Source organism: Diceros bicornis, chromosome 21 (genome assembly GCF_020826845.1).
Source record: "Diceros bicornis minor isolate mBicDic1 chromosome 21, mDicBic1.mat.cur, whole genome shotgun sequence".
Lineage (NCBI taxonomy): Eukaryota > Metazoa > Chordata > Mammalia > Perissodactyla > Rhinocerotidae > Diceros > Diceros bicornis.
In genome coordinates, this window is record NC_080760.1 from 47,395,502 (window position 1) to 47,418,864 (window position 23,363).

The following is a 23,363-nucleotide window of genomic DNA, read 5'->3' on the forward strand; positions in this document are numbered from 1 at the left end:
GGTGGTGCTTGGCACGGGATGCGAGGCCTTATTGTGCACTTGTGCACTGAGCATGGATGTTGGCCGGGGAAGATGCCCCAGTGGGGAGAGGACAGAGACCAAGGGCAGGTGGCCGCAGGCTCCCTCTCCCTTCAGAATGCTCCCTGGGCACCATCCACTTGTGTCCTCAGTTTGCGGTAAACGGGGAGGAGGATTTGACATGCTACACGTCTTGTCTCAGAACTGGGGAAGAAGGGACCCTCGTCCTGGCATCTGGGATGAGAAGGCTGGCAGGCTGATGGAGGGCAGTGTGTCCATCCCGGGCCGGGCCCTTCCCCAGAGGCCACGCTGTGTGATGCTGTCAGCCTCCTGGCTGGCAAGGCATGTGGGTAATTTATAAATTGACCCGAGAGTGATTGCTCCTGTCTTCCTATTCCTGCTAGAACTTTCATCTGCTCTGTCTCCTTCGCTAACTGGAATTCTGATGCCCATTGACCGCTGGGGAATATGAAGCTCAGAGGCAGGATGGGAGCTGGGGACCTCACAGTTGTCAACTAAGTCTCCTTTCAGCCCGCCTGGTGGGCCGTGGGCCCTGACATCGCATCCCTTCCCGTTTCCCCAAACCCTGGGGAGGGAGGGATGAAGGCTCCCACTGGCCTAGCTGGCCAGACAAGACAGAGAGACAGAGGGCGATGTGAAGATGGAGGCAGAATTGGAGGGACGTGTCTACATGCCAAGGAATTCAAAGGATTGCCACAACCCTCAGGAGCTAGGAGAGGCACAGGATGGACTCTCCCTCAGAGCCTCCAGGAGGAACCAACCTGGCCGACACCTTGATTTCAGACTTCTGCCCCTAGAACTATGAGAGAGTACATTTCTGCTGTTATAAGCCACCAAGTTTGCAGTAATCTGTTACAGCAGACACAGGAAACTAAAACAGGTCCCTCTCCTCTGACATATATAGTAGATGCTCAGTAAAGAGTTGTTGAATGAATGAATGACCAGGATTCTGAATCCTGCTCAGTGCCTGGCAGGGCCGGAGTGTTTGGCAGCCGGGAGCACCCCCCCGCGCGGCCCCCAGCCCCACACTCAGCCCCAGCTCTCACCAGCCACCAGTTATAGGTGTCTTCCTCCAGGAGTGCGTTCTGCGCTGTCAGCAGCGGCTGCATGGACCGGTTGAACCTCTCGTCGAACCAGGACGAGACCTCCCGCTGTCCGATGCAGCGAGCGCAGGTGCAGGGCCTGTGGGGATACCGCATCAGCCTCTTGACGTTCTCAGAGAGCTCGAGGACCATCTGCTTGGGGAACCAGGGGGTGGCCACCATGGTGTTGGAGTAGTTCAGCAAGAAGGAGGTGAGGAAGATGAAGAGGATGAGGAGGGTGAGCAGTTTGAGAATCCTTTTCCTCGTGGTCGCCATTTCTGCTTTCCTGATGGGGCCTCCCAGCGATGGGCCGGAGGAAATCACGAAGAATTGGGGAGGAACTTTGAAGAAAAATCCCCGAGACGGAGGCTTGATCACAAGGCAACGGGGGGGGGGCCTGGGGGCCTCAAGGCCTGCTACGGCCGACTTCACTTCCACTGGGCGATGGCCACCCGGGCATGCCTGACATCACCCCGAGATAGTCACAGGCCACATGGACCACTCGTGGTGGGTTGGTTTTTCTTGCATATAATTTGTCTTTTCAGGAAATAAAGTAGCCTGCTTCGTTAGCAATCTTTAAACCGCTGATAACATCTCTCGATGAAGCTTTATCAACCTTAACAGCGATTTCCTTTCCCATCCAAAGGGGTTGTGGGGTAATTAAACTTCGTGACACTCCAGGGTCCCTCGTGGGGGAGGGCCTCAAAGGAAGGGTCGCAATGCAGGACAGAGGGAAGCTGTCTTTGCCACTGTCCTCCGGAAAGGATGGTGTGTGACGCTCCTTAATTAGAACTGAGTCTTTCCCAGGCTGTCACAAGAGATGTGGCTGTGAAGCAGCCGGCTTGATGAAGGCACTGAGAGTTGTTTGTCACCTGCACAGAAGAAGAGGAAGAAAACAGGATTAAATTCTATTACCTTGTTATAAAAAAATATTTCTGTCTCCCCACCTCCTCCGGGATGAACGCCATGATCTTCCACTCTGTTGTCAGGCAGACTTGGTGGGCAATCTGTTTATCCTCTTGAGCCTCAGTGTGTGCTCGTGTGCAACGGGGCGTTAACGCCTATTCTGCAAGGTTGCTAAGGCACAGGGACGGTGTCCCACCCATTTCTCCTGCAACCAGAACCTAGCACATTTAAGCATTCAATCAACATTTGTGAGATGAGTCAGTGACGCATATACAGAGCAATGCACACAGAGATTGCTAAGTACGGGCTACTTTCCCCCTCCTTCACTCTCTTATGGGTTCTGAATTTCAGCAAAAAAATGGTGTGCTTAGCACACGGCCCAGGCTTCCACTTACCCTGGAATTCAGGCTCTGCCAATTAGCCTCAGTCCCGTACACTGGGCTTTAGATGGCTCGAGTTCAAGTTCTGGTTTACCAGCTGTGTGGCCTTGGGAAAGATACTCAACTTTTCTTTTCTATGAACTGAGATAATAATTCCCCACTGACAGAATGGCATTGAAGATAAGATAAAATGACATATGCTGAGCTTCTGGTATCTATTTGGCAATTGCTAAACTTTAATTTTCCTCTTTCAGTGTGTGAATGAATGAATGTTCTTGGATGATCCACTTAGAGCCGGACACAATCACACATTCACAAGTATTTCCTCAGATGATCCTCAAAGTGCATCGCCAGCTAAACAGGCGTTCTCCATCTTGTCCTTGGAAGACGCTGAGATTCAAAGAGATTAAATGACTTGCCCACGGTCATGGGGAAAGGAGGAAGCAGGATCTGGATCCACATCCACGACCCTCTGATTCTGTGCACCTGGAGAGGCTGGGCCACCAGGAATGGGGGTGAGGGGCTCTGCTCTGGAAGTGACACCCCGTCTGTGAACTGGTCTTCAGATGACCACAGTTGAGGGATATAGAGAAAGAGATATATTTAATCAAACAGGGTAAACGGGGGCTCCTCAGATGCCCATAACACAAGACCCCAGATGTGCCTGACTTCTGGGGGCTTCCGTGCAATTGTGGTCGCCTCTCTGCAGCCTGGTGACTCTGGACTCTGCATGGAATGTGCCCCCATCTCTATCTGTCTGACCAATCTCTCTCCATCCTCAATGTGTAGATCGTCAACAAGCAGGATACGGTTTTTCCAGGAAAGTGACAGCTGGAGGGAGATTGATTACCTTTTGGTAGAAAGAGGGGCAGCTGGAAAATCAGATTAAATCCACAGAGCCTTCTGGAAGACCTCTGGGGTTCAAGATGTGCTTGGCGCAACCCCTTACAGCTTCCTCAGCTCCCCAGCTCAGTGGGCAAGGTCATTTTGATTTGCCCACTGCTCCTTTTTTCATTTTTCACAACAACCCGGCTTGTATTTAATACCTAGTGGTGTCCACAGCTGTCCCTTCCAGCCGGCCCCTGCCCCACCATCAGAAGCAGCTCTGTCATTTGAGTTAGATTAACTTGCCTATCTTCAAGGGCAGGCTCCGATTTAACTTGGCCTGCACAGGCTTCCCGCCCCTCTTACCACAGTAATTGGTCCAGGGATGGGTATGTGTCCTAATTCATCAAATCAGAGTGAACCCCCTGGCTTTGGTAGGGAGGGAAGAGATTTTCTTTTGCTGTGGCTGGTTTGATGTTTGCATGTGGAAGTCAGGGTCGTGCTGGCCATTTTGCTAGCTCATGTGGAAGAGGTGAGAGCTGAACAGGGCCCGGGCAAATGGTGCTAACTCCCTGATCTAGCCATACCTGTAGCCCACCCTACACCCTGACTTTTTAGTGACATGGGAGAATAAATCTCCTTTATTATGTAAACACAGCAGATTACTTGTAACTTGAAGCTGATCCAGAGGTCACAGTTGCTCCTGCCTCTGGCCTTCTGCCCAGGCTGTCCCCACTGTCTGGAAAATCCATCCCATTCTGCTTCGTTCTTATTCATTCTTCAGAGCGTAGCTAGCGCTGACTCCTGGAGGAAGGCCTGCCCACTCCTCGCGTGAGTAGAGGCCTCTCCTGACTCCCGCAGTGCCCTGGCTCCACTCTGCCTGCACTGTTTACTTCCCTGTCTCCTCCCTGGGCTGGGAGCTCCATGAGCTTAGAAGCTGAGTCTCTTTCTTTGCTGTGACCCTGTCACCTGGCACACGCATGGCATGAAGAAATGAAGAAGTGAATGTAGGGAAAGGCAAGAGCCAACAATTCAGAGGCGAGATCTCAGCAAGAAAGCACAGACTAAGGGTTGGAAGATTCTGAGTCTCACTGGGCTGTATCACCCATTGGCTGTGTGGCTGTGAACAAGTTACCTACCCTCTCTGAACCATTCCTTCAACTGGAAAATGGAGCTGATAACACCTATTCTGCTCACTTCTTGGGGCTGTCAACCAGGCAAGGTCTGTCCATTCATTTGATATTACTCACTGCATATTTGCTGGGGCCTACGCTGCGCCAGGTCCTGGGCTGCGTGGCTAGGATACATCATGCAAGATTCTACGGTGGGAGCTTTCCAGGCATCTGCAAGGCCCCAGTGCCTTTGGGAGAAAGGATGCTGGTCTGCCTGGATCAGCGTGGAAGAGAGGAGCAGGTGATGGGATCAGAGAGGAGAAGGCCTGTATGTGGGTGGGGCAGAGAGCGTGCGGGGCTGTGGAAGCCATTATCAAGATTAGGTCTTCTCTGAGTACATGAGACCTGCTGGAGGGTCTGAGCAGAAGAGTGACACGGTCTCACTACAGTTGTCTTCGCAATGAGCAGGGATCATGATGTTCTTACTGACTCTGTAACCTGATGCCAAGGGCAGAGACAAGCTCACTTACACAGATGGCTGTTGAACTGCATTGATCGAATAGGGTTCTGAATGAGAGGTCAGGCTCCCTGCAAAGTCCTGGCTCCCTGAGAGAGACAGGAATGTTCTAAGCTGATGCTGGGGGTGGGGTGAGAGTTGGGACAGAGGGCAAGGCTGAGATGCAGGAGCGAGGGGACGGCGACACACTCCTCCCGTCCATCTGGCACGTCCTGGGAGCCACATCTGGAGCCAGGGTGCTCATTTGAACCCCACCTCCCAGCCCCGGCTTCTGGGCTGGAATTAATTAGCACTTTCAAGAGCTCAGGAAAAACCTGCAGTGGAAAAGCAAGAACCCGCCTCCACCCCTTCCCCGGCCCCAGGGCCCCAGGGAAGAAGCGAGGGATGCGTGACTTCCCTGTACTTGTCGGTGAGGCAGCCGGCAACACGTGGGGACGCCAGCGCTGGCTCCTCGAAATGGAACCCAGGCCAAGACGCCACAGGCTAAGAGCTTTGCGTGCCAAGTGTGCAGTGAGGGAGGCCGGCCACCCCTCCCCAAAACAAAGAGAAGGGGCGAGGGAGGGGCGAGGATACGGCTCCTGTCCCGTCTGCAGAGAGGCCGTCACCTCATGGCCCCGCGCTGGAATATTGGAGGAGGCACGGAGACCATGTGTGTGACAGCCTAGGGGGGTCACCAGCACAATGTTGGCACATGTCAGCGCCCTTTCAAGGACTCAGAAAGCAAGGATTTCCCTGAGGAGGGTCCCTAATGAAGACGAACTCCCTTGGCAATAGGGAGAGGCGGCAATTACCAGCCACTGAGCGAGGAATTGTTTCAGATGCTTGGAAAACCAAGTGAATGAACAGGATGGGTGTCTGAATGTTCCATTTTCGCCTGCTGAACCACACAGTAGCCATGCCAAGGCTGGGACGCCCTCCTAGCTCTTTGCGGAGCCTCCTGTGCTACGGTTGTCGGTGAAATGACTGAGCACGGCAGGTTGGTGGCAATATTAGCACTTCTGATAAAGAGCTGCCACACTGTCCTCTGTGTGACCCTCACATCAACTGGGACAAATGGGTAATCATGCTTGTTTCCCTGAAATGGGAAACTGAGGTTCAGAGAAGGCAAACGGCTTATCCAAGGTCACACAGCAAGATGGTGGCAAAGCCAGCACTCTGACCCAGGCTTCCGCCTCCTGCTCCTTCTACGTAGACACGGCTAAGCCTTCCATTTCATCAATTCCTGCTCTCATCTTCCTTATTTCCTTTCTTCTCATCTTTCAACTTCTTGAGATGGATACCACCTTGTCCCTCCTCTCTTCTGCTGTGTCTAATCTGTTTGAATCATATATTAGGTTCTTCATTTCAGTTAGTGTTTTTTTCAGTTCTAGAATTTCTGAGTCCTTTTTTTAGAAGTTCCAGTTTGCAGGTGAAATTCTCCATCTTGTCATCTCTCTTCCTGCAATTATTCATCACAGTTATTTTAAAGACTATGTCTACACCTTGTGACATTAGGACAACGTGTGGGCCTATTTCTACTGTCTGTTTTCTCTCTTGGGTCATTTGGTCCTGTCTCCTGGCATGCCTGGTAACTGTGGACACTGTGGATGCCAAAGGTGCAGAGGCTCCAGGTGAGGCTGTCCTTATACAGAGAGGCATCTGTCCTCTCCTGGGAGGTGGGTAGAGCAGGGCACACACCTTGTTCCAAATGGTGATAGGGATGCTTGGGTCTGCACTTCAGTCTTCAGGACAACTGGCTAGCTCTTGTTGGCCCTTAGTTACAGGGCATAGCCCTTCTCACAGGATAGCTGGGCGCCGACTAAGGCTCCTCTTCCTTGCAGGCTCTCATCTCCGATTTCTGTCTTCCCTGCCTGGTGAGATTGCCAGAAGCTCGGTCCAGCCTTTCACCCTCTCACCCTCTGTTTTCAGCTTGGTTTCTCAGGCTCCGGTCCCACACAACTTCGCTACTGGCAACGCCTCGAGGGGAGAAAGAGGCACAGAACGACTCTCTTCCCTGTGGTTCCCTTTGCTCTAGGTTCTTGGTCCTTTAGGTTTTGGCTGACTTGGTAGTCCTGAAATCTATTTTTTATTATTTTATTTCTTTTACTCCCCAGCCTTGTGAGACTGAGCTGCTGCTCCCAGCCTGTCCTCTGAACCGTTCTATGAGTCGGCACGTCCCTGTGGCAGGAGGGCGGCAGGGAATGCGGGGCTCAGCCCACTCGTTTCTCTTCTCTCAGGGGTCTCCACCCCTCAAGTCCTGGCTGTCTTGGTTGTTCTCGAACACCTTCAAAGAGCTGGAGTTCTATCTTATCCAGCTCTTCTAGTCTTCGGTGGGAGAAAGGGCCTGGCACAAGCTTCCGCCACAGCCAGAAGCAGAAGTCACGGTGTCTTTCCTCTGCCTCGTGGTGCGCCCGGTGCCTGGCGTGGCGTCCTGCACAGGTTAAGGGCTTCGCCTTTCTGGAGAAGAGAGTGGGGCCCAGAGAGGCCCCCGAGGCCCCACAGCAAATGTCCTCACAGCAGCGAGCGAGCAGATGGTGGAGGGAAGGGAACAAATCCACAGGCCAGAGGGTCGCAGCTGCCGCCTCTGTCTGCCACCACCTCCCGCCCCCGAGGAGGCCCAGCTCCTCCTGCCGCCACTGCCTCCTCCCACACCAGCTGCGGGACGCACAGCGAGGATGGCTCCCCGGCTCAACCGGTCCTGCGCACATGACGAGTCCTCGTGGGGATTTAGCATCCGTGAACCTTCTGAGTTGGAAATCGTACCCCGCCATGTCCCAGCCTTGGGGTCCTGGCTGGCGTCACGTGGTGGCCCAGGGTGGCATGGAACAAGAATCGACTGGCGAAGGGCCCCAAACCTTCCATCAAGGGAGAGAGACTCTTTCCTGAACTGCTCTCCAGCCCTGGCATGGTCCCCGGACACTAGGAGTCCCTCTATTCTGGTTCCGTGAGGAACCTGCCAGTGGATCACTACCAACACTTGTTGGAATAAAAAATGGCACAGACAGACCTGGGTTCAAATCCCGACCCCTCCCATTTCTCATTGTGTGCTCATGAAAAAGGCACTGCATCACTCTGACACTCGGTTTCTGAATCCAAACAGCGGGACTAATAGTGCCCACATGGCGGGTTGCTATAGGGTAAGATGCTTGCACAGAAACAGAGTAAATGCACCATAAATGTCCATTCTCTTCCCTCCCTACATATCGGGGTCCTCTTTGTAAAAAGTCTACCAGAACCCCTGGCTTGCCCAACGGGGACAGTTTCTTAAAAGACCACATGAAACCAGGCATGAAAGAACCCACCAGGGTATTATGAAAATGATGATTCCCCTTTGCTGCAGTAGTTGTTTCCATTCCTCGAGGGACTGGACAGCCAACACTTCACTGCGTTCTGCTCTACTGGCCATGACCTCTGAGAGCCTGCAGGGAAGGGTCGGCAAACACCAGAGCGGTAGAGGCTTAGCGGAGTGTCTGTAGTTCACACGCCCAAATTCTCTGAGCATTAACGCTGTCGGCGTGTGAGGGCTTTCGGGGCATCTTGTGTCTTGCTGCTCTTAAGACCCCAATGCTAGTTGCAGCCTATTGACGAGAGGGTTCTTTCCTCCATCCTCTGTGCCCTCTCCCCTGTACTCAGGGGCTGCAGGTCTGGAAACTACATTTCCCAGCTTCCCCTGCCCGTACTGCTCTGGACGCAGTTGAGATTCGGCCACTAGGGGTTGGATAGGCAGAAGGGAGGCAGGGGCTGTCCTCCCTCCCGCAGTGGTGGACTCTGCTGTCTCCCTGCCTCCCCCACCTCCGGGCTGCAGGGCAGGCTCGGATTCTGCCCTGGCTTCCTGTAGCTTCCTGGCCTCTGGGGCTCAGCCTGGAGTAGCAGGACCAAAATAGGGGAGGCCTCTCTCCTGTCACCTTTCCAACAACTTCGCAAGCACCAGATCCCGTGAATCAAATCCTTCTGCCTGAAGCTTTGGTCTCGGTTTCTTCATCCGTGACGTGGGGATGAGAATAGTACCTGCCGCAAAGGGTGGTGTCGAGAAAGACATGAGTCGATGCAGGTAAAGCGTTGAGCGTGGTGCCTGGCACGTGTCGAGTGCTCCCGAATGTTGGGTTTTGTTACTGAAATCCCCCCAGTGGTTTGTTTTCCTGTACGGAGCACCAGTAACCCCCCTACCCCATCATCCCGGCCCCACTTCATCTGACAGACGTGCAGGCTGAGCTCAGAAACGGGAAGTTGCTCGTCCAACGACACACAGGGAAATGGTGCCAGAGCCCAGAGGAGAGAGAGGCCCTGAACTCCAAGACACATCCGCCTCCTTAGACGGAAGCCACTCTGTTCCCGAGCTGCCCCTGTGTGGCTGTTTCACAGCTCCCGGGGGAAGGAGCTTGAAGGCGTCATGGCTGAGACGGAACAGAGACAGAGCCCGCTGAGGCCTGACTTGGAGAGATCCAGGAGCTGGTCCGGCTGCTGCGGCCAGGGCCGGGGCCCTGCAGGGAGAGTCCGAAAGGCACCGGGTCCTTTGCAGTGTGATTCAGGGATGCTACAGGGGCTGCCTGCGCTATAAGGCCATCATCCATGAAATAGAGGTTAAAAAGCGTCCCTGCCCGAGCTGGCTGCATGGAGTAATAATTAATCTATTAACAATAAGGATACCCACATTTATGGAGGGCTTTCTCTCTGCCGGACCCTGTTCTAAGCACGATCGTGGATCAAACTGGCTGAGCCCACACCAGTCGAGGCGTTGGCACTGGGTACCATCTCCATTTTTGAGAGGCGGGAACAGAGGCCCACAGTTGTAGAGACCGGCCCCAGACCCTCCCCCGGGAGGTGGTGAGGCTGGATTCCAGGAGAGGCAGAGCCCAGCGGGCGCTGTCGGGTCAGGGTTGGGGTCTGCCCTGCGCCCGGCGTCTGAACTGCAGGAGAGGGACAGTGAGGATGCCCACTCAGCAATGGCAGCGTGAGCACTGACTGGGTTTGCGTGCGGCCCAGCGCGGGGCCTGGCGGGGGCGAGCACGAGCCCTTCTTTCCTGTTCTGTTTTCTCCCTGGTCTGTGGCTCCAGCTCAGCTCCACCCGCTGGGTCACCACGAAGTTGGCAGCCCTGTTCCCTCGGCCCAGCCGGGACCTGGACCCGCTCGATGCCTCTCTCCTCCCGGATCAGGAAGGACCAGCCCCGGCTGCAGCCGGACCCAGTTCCTTGTGCAAAATCTCACCCGAGAGGACCCTGGCCACGGCAAGGTGAGGCCTGAGAGGTGGCCCCGCCACAGAGAGGTAAACAGGGGTGACAGGAGTGGGAGGTGGCTGCTTCTCCCCTCCACAGAGTAAAAAGAAGGTCCCTAATTAACCCAGCCAGCAACTGCGCTGACCCACAGGCCTCTCTCCTCCCTGTGCCTCCCAGGGGACTAAGTAAACAGCCCCTGCCCTGGGCAGCGGCCTGCAGTCCAGCCCTGACACGGAGCCACCTCGGGACTCAGTCCACGTCTCTGGGCCTCAGTTCCTCATCTGCAAAATGGGACAATGATGGCAGCCCCTGCTCATCCCAGACTCAGTTGAGCTAAAACATTAATGCATACTTAGTTAGCCCTGACAGTCACTTTCCCTGGGGACTATAACAGAGAGCCACCACATTATAAAATTCTTATTTAGAGTAGTGAATATTTAGTATGCATCAGAAGCAATGCTAAGGGTTTATGGATACAGAAAGTGTCTAGAATAATTCCTGGCCCTCAGTAAATGGTCGTTGGTATGAATACTAGGAAAATTGTGCCTTGTCCTGGTATCATCATAATTTGAGGAACTGAAGGTACATGTGTGTGGCGTGGGGATGGGGGTGGGGTTTAGATGAAGGAGGACACGCATGGAGATGAACGCTGACTACGTGCCAGTAACTCTGCACTGGACGCCTCGCCTCGTCTGGGCAGCACCCTCTGATCTGCACACGGGCACCCCCTTTGCAGAGTCTCTCTGTTGCTACTTTTCTTTCACGCAATAATTTATGGGGGGCTGCTATGTAGCAGCCGCTCTGTTAAGTGCCGGACAAAACAACGCTCGGACAAAGTAAATGACCTTCGTCTTTGCCCTCCTGAAACTTAATGTTATGGAGTCGGGCCGACGCTGAGATTATTAAGAAATTACACAAAAAATTTACAATAGCCGTGATGGTTAAATTTTGTGTGTCAACTTGGCTAAGCCACGGTGCCCAGTAGTTTGGTCAAACACTAGTCCAGGTGTTGCTGTGAAGGTATTTTATAGATGTGGTTAACGTCTATAACCAGTCAACTTTAAATAAAGGTGATTATCCTCAATAATGTGAGTGGGCCTTGTCCAATCAGTTGAAAGCTTTAAGTGCAAAAACTGAGGTTTCCCGGAGAAGGAATTCTGCCTCAAGACTATAACAGAGAAATCAAGTCTTGCCTGAGTTTCCAGCCTGTTGGCCTGCCCGACAGATTTTATCCTTAAGGCCATAACATCAGCTCTTGCCTGAGTCTCCTGCCTGCTGGCCTGCCATACAGATTTTGAACTTGCCAGCTCCACAATCGCATGAGCCAATTGCTGAAAATAAATCTCTTAATATACATGTGCATATATTCTACTGGTTGTATTTCTCTGGAGAACCCTGCCTGATACAGCCACCTTCAGTGCTATGGAGGAGTGGGCACAGGCTGGAGCTGGTGGATGTCCCGAGGAGGTGGTAATGGCCTGAGGCCTGTGGGATGGACAGGTAACTAGGCAGAGGACAAGAGCCTCCAGGCAGGGGAAGCTGCAGGTGCGAAGGCCTGTCGCGGAGGGCAGGCAAGTCCAAAGGAACTGAAAAAGAGAAGGTCGAGTGGAGCAGAAACCCAGAGACAAAGATGCAAGATGGGGCTGGAGGGCGGGGCTGGGTCAGGCAGGGTCTGGTGCCACATAAGGGCTGGGGCCCCATCCTGGGAGCCTGGGAAGCCCCTGCAGGGTGTGAAGCAGTGGCGTCTCCTGATCAGGCCCCAGGGGGGTCATGGCTTGCCTACATCATGCTGGTAGGAGGCAAAGCCAGGGCCGACAGAAAGGCACCTCCCACGTCCTGGTCCTGCCTGCCAGGGCGGGCTGAAGGAGTGCACCCAGACCTTCGCGGGGCTCAGGCAGGGAGCTGGGCACCGGGGGTTTCCCTCCAGACGTTCCCTCCACCTTTCCCATGCTGCTCTGTGCTCAGGGGCTGGCACTGGGGCCTGCATCTATGGGCTCCCCCGCTGGCTGGTTTCTGGGGGGTTTGGCCCATGGGAACGCAGGCAGGAGGTTGTAGGGAGAAACCAGACCGAGGTGGGGGGGCCCTGGCCCCCTCCCTGTGGGGCAGCCATGGGCTGGCCTCTTGCTCCTGTCATTGGCTCTGTCTTGGAGTCCAGGTCTATCTCCGTCCTCGGCCTAGGGCTGGGGAAACACCCCACTGTTTCCATCCCCAGGAACCACACTGTCCTTGTGGGTTCCCTACCCCAGACCACGCCCTTGTGAATAACCCTCCACTAAACTGCCCTCAGTGGCCCACTGTGAGGGCATCATTTGCATCCTCCCAGGATGCTGAAGGAGGCCTCACAGTCCTGCCAGTTTCATAACTCCAAAGTCTATGCAAGCGGCACCCCCTGGAGGCGTGCCCTGCAGGCAGCCCTGCCTCCCACCCCAGGGAACCAAGCTGCTCCAGGAACAGCTCTGGGAGCCGCAGAGGATTGGCACGAAGAGCTGGCTAGAGCCAGCTGGATCCCCTGAGCCCCAGCTCCCCTCCCGCCTCCAGTAGCTGCTCTTTCTGGAATGCTCCCAACCCTGCTCCCACTGCTGCCCTGAACTCACCCATCAGGAGGTCTTCTTGTCCAGGCTCAGGCCACTGAGATGGCCCATGGCAGGGACAGAACCTGGGCTCCCCCTGGGCACCACAAGGTTCCAGGCTCACCAAATTCCAGGTCCCACTAGGGGGCGCTCTAACAAGCCCCAGCCCCAGCCTCCCAGGTGCCAACCACCAGCCACCTCCCCAGCACTGCCTCCTACAGGATCATAGCAGACGCAGCAGGGAGCCACAGGGCAAGCCCCCTTTAGCCCCTGGCTGCTACAGGTGGGGAATGTGGTTTGACCCCCACCCATTCCTGGGCCCCTCTCTGCCACGGATTCGCCTCACTCATCTGCTCTCTGACTCCCGCTAGACTTAAATATCGAGCTATCAGAGAATGCTCATTATTTTTCCTGTGGACAAAGGCCCACAGAACATCTCTAAGCAGACCTGGTGGCCACTAGTAGTCTCTTCTCTGTCTCTCTCTGGATTGGTTGGCAGCCCCAGCCGCCTCCCCATCCTGTCCGTGCAGTCTGCCCATCCTGCAGGGTCAATATCTAACACATTTTTGGGCCGGGCACCTGGCAAGGCACCCAGTCGATCTCTGGGGTGGGTACCCTTAGCTCTGCTCTGCAGGAGAGGAGGAGGCTGGGCTCTGAGAGGCTGAGCTATCCCCAGGCTACGCAGCTTCTCAGGGACTCCCCAGGGTCCAATGGGGGAGGTAGTACTATCAACCCCATTTTACAGATGGGAAAGCTGAGGCCCTTGGACTTAGGTAGCTTTCTCAAGGTCACACATCTAGGAAGGGCTGGGGCTGATCCCCGAGCCTGCTCTTCGATGCTACACTGCCCGGCCTCTCACCTGGGCCTGTGAGGACACCTATAATATTTCACTGAACACACCAGGTGGCGGGTCTCTCTCCACCACTAGGTAGTGAAGCCCGGCTGGCCCAGCTCCAGGATCTAGCACATGGCAGTTCATACATACAACTCTGCCCGTGAGGGACCAACACCTCTAAGGAGGAACGCCAAGGGCCCCAGTGATTTGGAAGTGGCAGGTTGGTAACAACTGAAGGACAGGGAAGGCTCTGTGGAGGAGGTGGCCATGGAGATGGGCTTTGAAGACAGGGGAGCTTTGGCACTCACAGGGGAGAGTGGAAGGGTGGCGTAAGCCAGGCAGCTTCCAGCGATGGAGATGGAGGACAGGATAGAGTCATGGAAAACAGGGAGCCCTTCAGAGTGGCCACGATGGGCGGGGGCCAGGTCGTGGAAGTCTGTAGGAACATGGACTTTGGGATGAAGGCAATGGAGAGCCATTGATGGTTGGTGAGCAGCAGATGGTAGTGACACAACTGGCATATAGAGGTTGGACTGGAGGGGGGTGCACACGAAGCCCCCTGGAGCCTGGAGAGCAGCCCGGTCTCCATCTTGGTGCCTTGGGAAGCCTGTCTCCACTGGGGCCTCAGTTTCCCCACTCCTTCCTGCACTGACTTGACCCTTTGCCCATGTCCCCACACCCAAGAAGCGCTGGCAGGTTGGGAGGACCCTTTCCCGTGCTTGCTAATCTTCCTCTTCTCTCTTCTCACTCCACTACCGCTGGCTTGCTCCTGGGCTGGGGAGCTGGAGGAGGAGATGCAGATTCCCTGAGGCACAGACCGCGGTTCAGAAGGGGCGGGCTGGAGAAGCGCCCCAAGAAACACGATTAACTCGGATTAGGGTCATATGAGAAGGTGCTGGCTGTGTTTTCATATTTTGAGCTGCACAAAAGGAATTTAAATCCACAAAGCTTCTTATGTGTGTAGATTGAGGGTGCTAAATTCAGAGTCCAGAGACATCCATACAACCTTTGAAGCCTGTAACGTGGTCAGGCGTTTAGGGGGTCGCACAGCATGCCCGTCCAGGCTGACACCTGCCCCAGTAACAAAAGGGATTGCCTCGATTGTGACAGAGGAAAGACTATGCAGAACTGTGAAAGCCCCACTCCACCCCCGCCTCAGGGATCTGTCGCTGGTTCTAAAGAGCTTATGCCAAGAAGGAGGCTGGAGTCCCGGCTGGTCTGGGGCCGAGGTTTAGACAGTTGACGTGTGGCTTAGAGAGATAACTTTCCTTTCAGGTCCCTTGACTTCCATGGGGAGATTTTAACTCTCATGCTTCACGGGGGCATCCACAGGCTCCTGACGGGGTTAGGGGAACAACCTCTGGTGATATCCAGCAGGGGGGTTCAGATTGCAGGATCAACCTGGCCGCTAACGTAGAGCCCAGCACCCGCCTGTGTTCTGAGATGGGCGAGAGCCCCAGACGACGAGCAGCGTCTGGAATGAACCATCCCCAGAAAGCATCCCCCTCCTACAAGAGCTGCTCCTTGCCTATTCTCTGGCCCCACTCTCTATGCCTTTTCTGTGCTCACCCTGCTTGAGCCACACTGGCCCCTGTGCTCTCCCATGAGCATGCCAAGCACAGGGCCTTTGCACAGGCTATCTGCCCTGCCCAGAATGCTCTTCCCACAGATGTTAAGATCCCCTCTACTTAACTTGGGGTGCTGGGTCAATCTCAGTCCCTTGGAGAGACTGCCTCTGAACCTTCTGTATCTCTGAATCATGGTGTGTATCACCCTCTGCATTTTCCCCTGCCTCTGTTTTCTGACATTATATCCTTGTGTATAGCTGACAAGATTCTCCATGAAACTAGGTTCCTTGAGCTCAGAGACTGTGTTTTGTTTCCCACCATGCTCCTAGAAGAGTACTCTTCCACAATCTTTAACAATCCCCTGAAGGTGGGTATCATCCCCATTTTACAGAAAAGAAAACTGAGGTTAAAAGAAGCCCAGCGATTGCAATTTGCCTAATCTCACAGTTAGCAGGTGTTGGATCAGGGATTCAAATCCAGACTTTCAATGCCGACTTACTGTTAGGAGACACTCCTCCACGGGTCCCACATTCATACGTGATTTCTGAGCAGGCTAAGAATAAAAGGCCTTGACCGCTCTTTATCTGGGTCAGTTTTCAGGGTTGTGTTTGCCGTAAACAATCATGAAACATGAGGGAAAGTCTCCCTCTGGGGCAAAAAAGTGGCTTGCTTCATATTGGCTACACAACGGTGGATTCTCCAAGCTCAGGGTTCCTGTTCTGTATTGCAGCCCAGCACACGTGCAGGCGTCTGCCTGGGCCATCTGCCTGGGCCATCTGCCTGGCTCCCGTGGCCTCAGGGGTGAAGGGAGCCAACACAGACCAGACTGTAATGCTGCTGGCTGCGCCGTGAGTAATAACGGCCCTCGTCTCTGACCCGGGAGTCTCCTGTCTTCCGCCAGCGTCCATGAAACACTAACAGGCTAACTTATTAGCTCATAAGTAGAATAAAGTCAAATTCCAGACCTTACACCTGTGCTGTTCCACGTTCCACATATTAAAGTACGTTATTATCAATGAAACGCCCTTGTTGATGGAGCCCCTTTCTGTCTCCTGCTTCCTCCTGGCCAGTGAACTTCACGTTTCAAGTACCACCTTCCCACGAACACGTCCCTGAAGCCCTCTCCTCCCCTTTCCCCCAGAATTCAGGTGAGGCTCGGACGTAATGGATGGAAGTGAGCAGAAGAAAATCTGATTTCACTGAAGAGAGAGACGTTAGTTTTAGCTAGTAAACACAGAACGTGTAAAGCCTATGAATTTGGGGCAGACATCGGGCAAATCAGACAATGTAGAGAGGTGAAAGTTTCTGAATGTTTGCGTTTTTGTGACCTTGCGCATGAGCTCAGCCATGCACTCTCTGGAATTCGACCAAATGGAGAAAGTGGGCGGGTTGAGCCTGAACTGCCACTGAGGGCACAGACTGTGTCTTATTTAGTTCTGTGTCCTGGTATGGTGCCCTTGGCCCCGGCCCCTCATGTGGACTGTCTAATGGGTAGATGGACAGATGGATAACGCAGTGACGCTGATGGACAATGGGCTTGCTGGTCGACCAGCAGGCTGCCTGCTCCTTGGGGAGGAAGCAGGCAGGGCTGGCTCTGAGTCTCACGGGACAGAAGCTTTTTGAGCATTCCTTATGGGACACTTTCAAGGAGCCCACAGGCTGCTAACCAGGCAGAACTGCTTTCTGATTATTATTTTTCCAGCTGAATGAGATTCAGTTAATGGAAGACTGCATAAGTCCTTCAGGGCCCTGAGGAAAGAGAGACGTTCCTAAGCTCACAGAAATGAGCTTCCGGCTCTGGAGCCACGGGTCCCAGATCAGGGAGAGGTGAGGACCGCCCTAAGCTCTTATCTGAATGCCTGAGGCAGGACCACCAAGGTCGTGCCCCTTTCATTGGGCGTCTCTCTGCTAAGGGCCACAGGTCCACAGAATCAAAGGAGAGCTGCCGGAAGGCTCCCTCCCCGTGCCTGGCTGCTGCCTGCCTAGGAGGCAAAGGCTTGCGGCACTTCAGGACTGCAGAGGAAGGCAGGGAGGCCCATACCTTTCTGCTTCCTTTTCCAGGTAAAGACATTGAGGCTCAGGGAAGGGACCTGACTTGCCCAAGCTACATGAGTCTGGTGGCACCAAGATAGAACCTGGGGCCCTAACTTCCAAAGCATGTCCCTTCCAGCACGCCCGACCCATGAGCTGTCCAGCAGGAGCCAGTCCGGCATCAATACCGCCATCAGATGGCAGGGTGAACTGAGCCCCCAGACGGGACGGGCCTGCCTAAGGTCCCAGCCTGCTAATGGCCATGCCCCAGCCCACCCCCAGCTCTGCTGCTGCAGCTCCCCTCCTGAGGTCAACTCGAGTCAGTGGTGCAGCCCTAACACGACTTCTTGCTCTATTTCTGTGGTTTTGGAATCCAGGTTCCTGCCTTGCTTGCGAAGATAGGCCTGAAATAGTGGATTACAGTGCGCTAAAAACTCATAGAACTGGTTTGAACATGCGTTTCGAGAATACATGCAAAGCAAGAATATAAACCTATTTTAAATGTCACCCGAGAGTGAACTGTACAAAGAGGATTAAGAAATGAGACAAGTAATTTCCTGTTGGAGATACACCTTCCTTCTGCCTCATTTAATTCTGTTTGATTTTTCTTGCTACACAACCACTGCTGTCTGCCACACCCCTAGATATTTGGAGGTGACAGATGGAGGGAATATTCGAGATGAATAGTAGCCATGTTGCTGGGAGAGTGGGGGAGAATCAGAATCAAACAGTGTGATGGTACAATAAGCAAATTCCCTGCCCCAGGGCCCCTGCACATGTTGTTCCCTTCACCTAGAATGTTCTTACCCTAGAAGCCACATGGCTTGCTCCCTCGCTGCATTCACGGTTCTGTCCAAATGCCCTCCTTGGAGGGGCCTTCCCGGATGAGCCTAAAACAGCATCACTGTCATTAGCCCCTTGCTCCACTGCATTTTCCTTCACAGACAACCACAAAATGACACTCCATTGTATACTGAATTCCTTCTTTGTCTGTCTGGCTCCCTCCTACCAGGAGAACAGGGACTTCATCTGGGTCCCTTGCTGCTGTGTCCCCCTGCTGAGAACAGTGGTAGCCCCTCAAATACGTGTGGACTGAAGGCAGAGGGAAAAGTGCTCCAGCTCAGGGAGCAGAGGTTCATTCTGGTTTGTGCGTAGTGAAAGGTGGGGGGTCTTGGTCATTTCTGGACCTTGCCTCCTCCTATGGAAAATGAGATGATTACGACGACAACCTCAGACCAGCCCTGCCCATGAATGGCCCGGGACAGGGTGCAGCTCAGAGCAGGTGCCTTCTGACCTCTGGACCTTGTGTCTGGAGGTTTCCTCTCCCAGCTGAGCTCTGCTTGTCCCCAACCAAGCCGCTCAGCCGTCCTCGGGGAGGGCGAGGCACAGCTTGGCCTACAGACTTCCTTTGGCTTTTGCGAAAACAACAAAGCCAAAAATACTGCAAAACCACAGAGTATCTGTACAGCCGCCCAGAGCGGTGCAAGCAAGTGTGAGTCCTGCCTGCGGGGCTCCTGTGCGGCTGGGGCAGGATGTGGGGTGCACAGCACATGGGGAGGCACCTGGCGCTTCCGTGGGGTCCCTGGGTCTGTTTCCCGGAGAGCCTGGAGCCTCAGAGTCTGACTTCTCTGGAATGGTGGAATGGCCTCTGTCAGCCACGGGGGGCTCATTCCTGAACCCAGGGGTGTGCGTGGCTTGGGTCTGTCCTGACCGGGGAACCCACAGAGGATGGAGTTGTTTTTATCAAACAACACCCCTTCTCAGTTCCCTGCCCCAACAGCTCTTTCCTGTCAACCCAGGAATCTGCATGAGCATCATCAAAGGCTCCCCGCTGCCCCAGCCAGGAAACCACAGCCTAGGGTCTAGCTTAGCTGTATTTGGTCCATATCCCACTGCACAGGTGGAGAAACCAAGGCTCAGTGAAGGGAAGGGACTTGGCAAACACCACACAGTGTGATGTGGCAGAGCCAGAGCCAGAAACAGCTTTCCAGATTTCTGGACATGAACATTTGCTGTTAGATAGTGGTTTTCACATTTTCTTTAAACTGGATCTTACCCAAGCGGAAACGAGCTACTGAAACCGAGCTTTTCCGGTTGACACGGGGTGGGGACCACTAGCCCAGCTGCTGGGCCGCCTCACCACCCCTAAAGTGGTCTGAAAACCGAAGCCCTTAGCAGACCACACCCACTGTCCGTGCTGGTGGCCCCAGAATGTACACCCACCTCCACCCCCACTCTGGGGTTTCTCTGGAGACTTCGGAAATCAAATCAGGCATTTATTTGCGGTCATGTTACTAAGTCGGGCTTGTTCATTCTCAAAGATTTTTCAGAAACAGGTTCTAGGAAATCTTCCGCAGTGAAGAGAGTGGGTGTCAAGGATGAGGAAGAGGAGACAACAGGCGTTGCTGGTGACGGGAGGGAGAGAGGGGACAGGAGAAGCGGCAGGACCAGGAGAAAATGCATGTAGTCAGAGCCACGGCGAGGATGCAGAAGAGAGGCTGGTGGAGAGAGCAGCAGATGGTGGTGCCTACCTGGATGTGGGGTGGGGTGCGGGGGCCCATGCTGGACCTCACCTCCACCGCCTGCCCTGCCCTCCTTCCCACCACGAAGACAAGGTCCTACTTTCTGAATCACAAAGAAGGACACATCCATCTTCGAAATAGTCTATAGACACAGTCTGCGCAGGGAGCATCTCATCTTTAGAACAGGCGCAGAATGCATTTCTCATTTGTACGTGTTGGTCGACCCATTCGTGCATTTCAAGGTGGCAAAAAGGGGAAATACTCGGTTGACCAGAACTTTCCAACAATTTGACCAGCATCCCATTTCCTGAACACTGCTCGACCACATGGGCTCAGAAAGGGCTGCCTTCTAAACATCGTGTATGTACGCAGAGCCTACCGTGTCCTGGGAGCTAATGGGAGACATAGGATAAGCAAGTCCGGTCTCCCACACTTGAGGGGAAGGGGGCAATCATCTCAACACGGTTGAAGGCAGAGAAAGCAGCGCCAGTAAGAGCACAGGTTCTGCAGTCAAAGAGAGCTGGGTTCAAATCCCAGCTCTGCCACTTACCAGCTGTGTGACCTCGGGGGCATTCCTGAACCTCTCTGAGCCTCAGTTTCTTCATCTGAAAAATAGAAAAAAATACTCAGACTTACCGCAGGGAACAGGCGTGAAGACTGAACCAGAGAGCACCGGTAATGTGCTCAGCCAGACTCAGGAGTGAATACTAAGTGCTAACGTGAAGCCACCGAGCCCTGGACCACACCCCGGTGTGTGTGGGGGAACAGTCAGTTACAGAGCGCTGGGCCGGCGGCAGGGGACCCGAGCCTCGGGACTCGTGTGCCAGCTGTAAATGAAAGCTCCTCCCGCATGACCTCCACACCACTTCCTGCTCCAGACAGCGGGCCAGAGCAGGCGAGCTCCAATTCTGAGACGGAGGGTGCCCTGCACTGGTTAAGGCGCTTCACACACACGGTGTAACCGCACACTCCAGCCTCCTGTCATCGGACAGAAGGAACCGAGGCTCAGACGGGCTCAGGAGCTGGGCGGGTCATGGTGGGGTGAGCAGCAGAGCAGGGCTGGAAGCCTTTCTCTCCCCCATGACGGAGGACAGAGTCCCGTGCAGGTGGTACCTGCATCTGGGCTGGTGGTAAGTCCCAGATCACATGTTGGGGTGGAGGGAGTCTGACTCCGGAATATTCTAATTGTCAGGAAACAGACTGCTGGGCATTTTGTGAAGGGAGAGAGTACTTAAATCTGAGAATGAGGGAGATGTTATTGTTGTCTCCGATTTCTTCCTAAATGCTGAGTGGGGGGCGGGCCCTCCCTAAACAACAACAACAACAAATGATAATAATAATATTCCGCCTGGGGTATTAATAATAACTCCTGGGCTTGCAGCAGCTGCAGCCATGTGGTGTATTCCCTCTTGTCACCTGTGAGATGTGTAAAATGCTTTCCCTCTGGGAGTGGGGATGAAAAGAACTTTCTGTATGGTTCCAATTTTAGTATATGTGCTGAGGAAGCAAGCATGAAAAGAACTTTCTGAATGGTCGGGACGGCCTGGGTTTCTTTCTCTCCCTCTCTTCTGAGCATACCCACACCCGTGCACTGAGCTCGCTGACCTCTGCACGTCAACGATGGATGACGTGGAGGCCCACGGACATTAGCATTGCATAGCGGCCGCCTCAGCCAGAAGGAGGGAGTTGGTGCCCAGGATGGGCCTGGCCTGCCTCTGACTCTCCTTGGAAACAACACGAAAGGAGGAATTTTTGAAAATCACGAAAGAGTTTAATTAAAAGTAATTACTTTCTAGTGGAGGAAGATGGGCACGGATGTTAGCCCAGGGCCAGTCTTCCTCAGCAAAAAGAGGAGGATTGGCACGGGATGTTAGCTCAGGGCTAATCTTCCTCACACACACACACACACACACACACACACACACAAAAGTAATTCCTTTCCAGAAGAAGCAACATGTGTTGCTTATGCCCTTTCCCCCACCACATGCAGGGAAGCTTTGAGGAGGACGCAGTCCTGCATAACTAACATCAGGTGAGCCTCAAGGCTGTACCTGCAGTGGCTAGGGGACTGTCACTCCTGGCTGTGCATCCTTCAGTGAGTCACTTACCCACTGTGCCTCAATTTCCTCATCTGTAAAGTAGGGATATTGCCTACCTCCTAGGGTTGCTGAGAAGATTAAGAAGGTCAACATACATGACGTGCTTAAAGCATGACTGGCATGTAGCTAACTGCTCTCTAAGGTCTAAGCTACCACCATCATATCATTATATCACCATTTCTTCATCATCATCACCATCACCATCACCATCATCTCATCACCATCATCATCATCATCATCGTCATCACCATCACCATCATCATCATCTCCTCATCACCATCTACTCTGGGCCAGACATTGCATATCTCATGGCAAGTGTCATCGCTCCCATTTCTCAGAGGAGGAAATGAAGCCTGAGAGAGTCAATACATATTGAATTATTCATCATGCCAACAATAAATTAGTGGTGAACTGGGAGGAGGCCCAGAACATTCACACGGTGCTTTCCTCTCCCATACTGCTGAGCTGAGCCACCTCAGGCAGAGGACTTGGAAAGTCCAGCTGTCCCCACGTCCTTTGATCTTTTCATCCCAGGCTAATGGAGCCCTCTGCTAAACAAACGACCTCAGACACAGCCATTCCTAAGCAAGGCTGGACGTGGGAAAGGTAACACGAATTAGGAAGGAGAGACAGACACACAAGGTATTTGAGAGCTGCCATGGGATCCCAAGAGGTCGCCCCGAGCCTCGTGGTTCTGTGCCTGTCAGCAAGATCAAAACATGCCCAGACACCTAAGCCAGATGCAGAAACCTCCCCGGACACAAAGCAGCGGGAAGAAGGTCTCCCGATGCCCAGCCATGCCCAGCCCTGTCACACAGGGTCATTGCAGTGCTTTGCAGGTGGGGGACAGTAGCTGGGGGAGGTTGGAGAATTACGGCCACTTTGAAGTTTATAATAACCTCTTCGTAAAAAAGGACCTCTCTGAGTTGACTTTAGCTCTGAACATTGCCCAAATGTTGGTGTAAAAGGCCATGGGAAAATGAAATATGCTGAGATTTTGCTCGCAAGACCACCTCTGTCTTCATGTGATGGATCCTCCTGGTTGAAAAAAGACAGTGCCTCGCCCAATGTCACACGCTGGTCAGTAACACAGTTGGGAGCACAGCCCGGGGCCCTCGAACCCTGGTTGGCTCCCATCAACTGTTGGACTATGTAGGAGTCCAAAAATATATTTTCTGAGCATCTAGTTTGTGCCAGAAATTGAGATAATTGCCGAGGATATAAAGATAAATGGAATGAGGAATCATCATCGTGGGGAGATGTCCAATCAGGACAACGTGGGACAAACTACAACCAAATACAGATAGCAACCTAGCATCTCTTCGGTGCTCCCTGTGAGGCAGACACTGTCCTAAGTGCCTGACCCACTAAATCATCCCATAGCCCTACAGATTAGGGGCTTGTGATGGACTGAACTGCATCCCCCCAAAGTCATATGTTGAGGCCTAACCCCCAATGTGACTGTATCGGGATACAGGGCCTTTAGGGAGGTAATTAAGGTTAAACGAGTTGATAAGCGTGGGGCCCTAACCCCATAGGACTGACGTCCTTATAGGAAGAGGGAGACCAGGCAGAAGAAAGGCCGTGTAGGAGACAGCGAGAAGGTGGCTGTCTACATACCAGGAAGAGAGGCCTCCCCGGAAACAACCCTGACAGCACCTAGATCTTGGACTCCCAGCCTCTAG

The 23,363-nt window shown here is 53.7% G+C and overlaps 1 protein-coding gene across 1 annotated transcript in view; it reads right to left on the reverse strand.

The window, feature by feature from the left end:
• ST3GAL1 (ST3 beta-galactoside alpha-2,3-sialyltransferase 1) overlaps nucleotides 1-20,287 on the reverse strand; it is a 32,000-nt gene extending 11,713 nt beyond the window's left edge. The window contains exons 1-2 of the mRNA XM_058564970.1: nucleotides 20,130-20,287; nucleotides 1,086-1,993 (exon numbers count right to left, since the gene is read on the reverse strand). Of these exons, the coding sequence (XP_058420953.1) occupies nucleotides 1,086-1,397 (312 nt within the window). The 5' untranslated portion in view covers nucleotides 1,398-1,993; nucleotides 20,130-20,287. The remainder of the gene's footprint in view (nucleotides 1-1,085; nucleotides 1,994-20,129) is intronic.
• Between the last annotated feature and the right edge of the window lie 3,076 nt (nucleotides 20,288-23,363).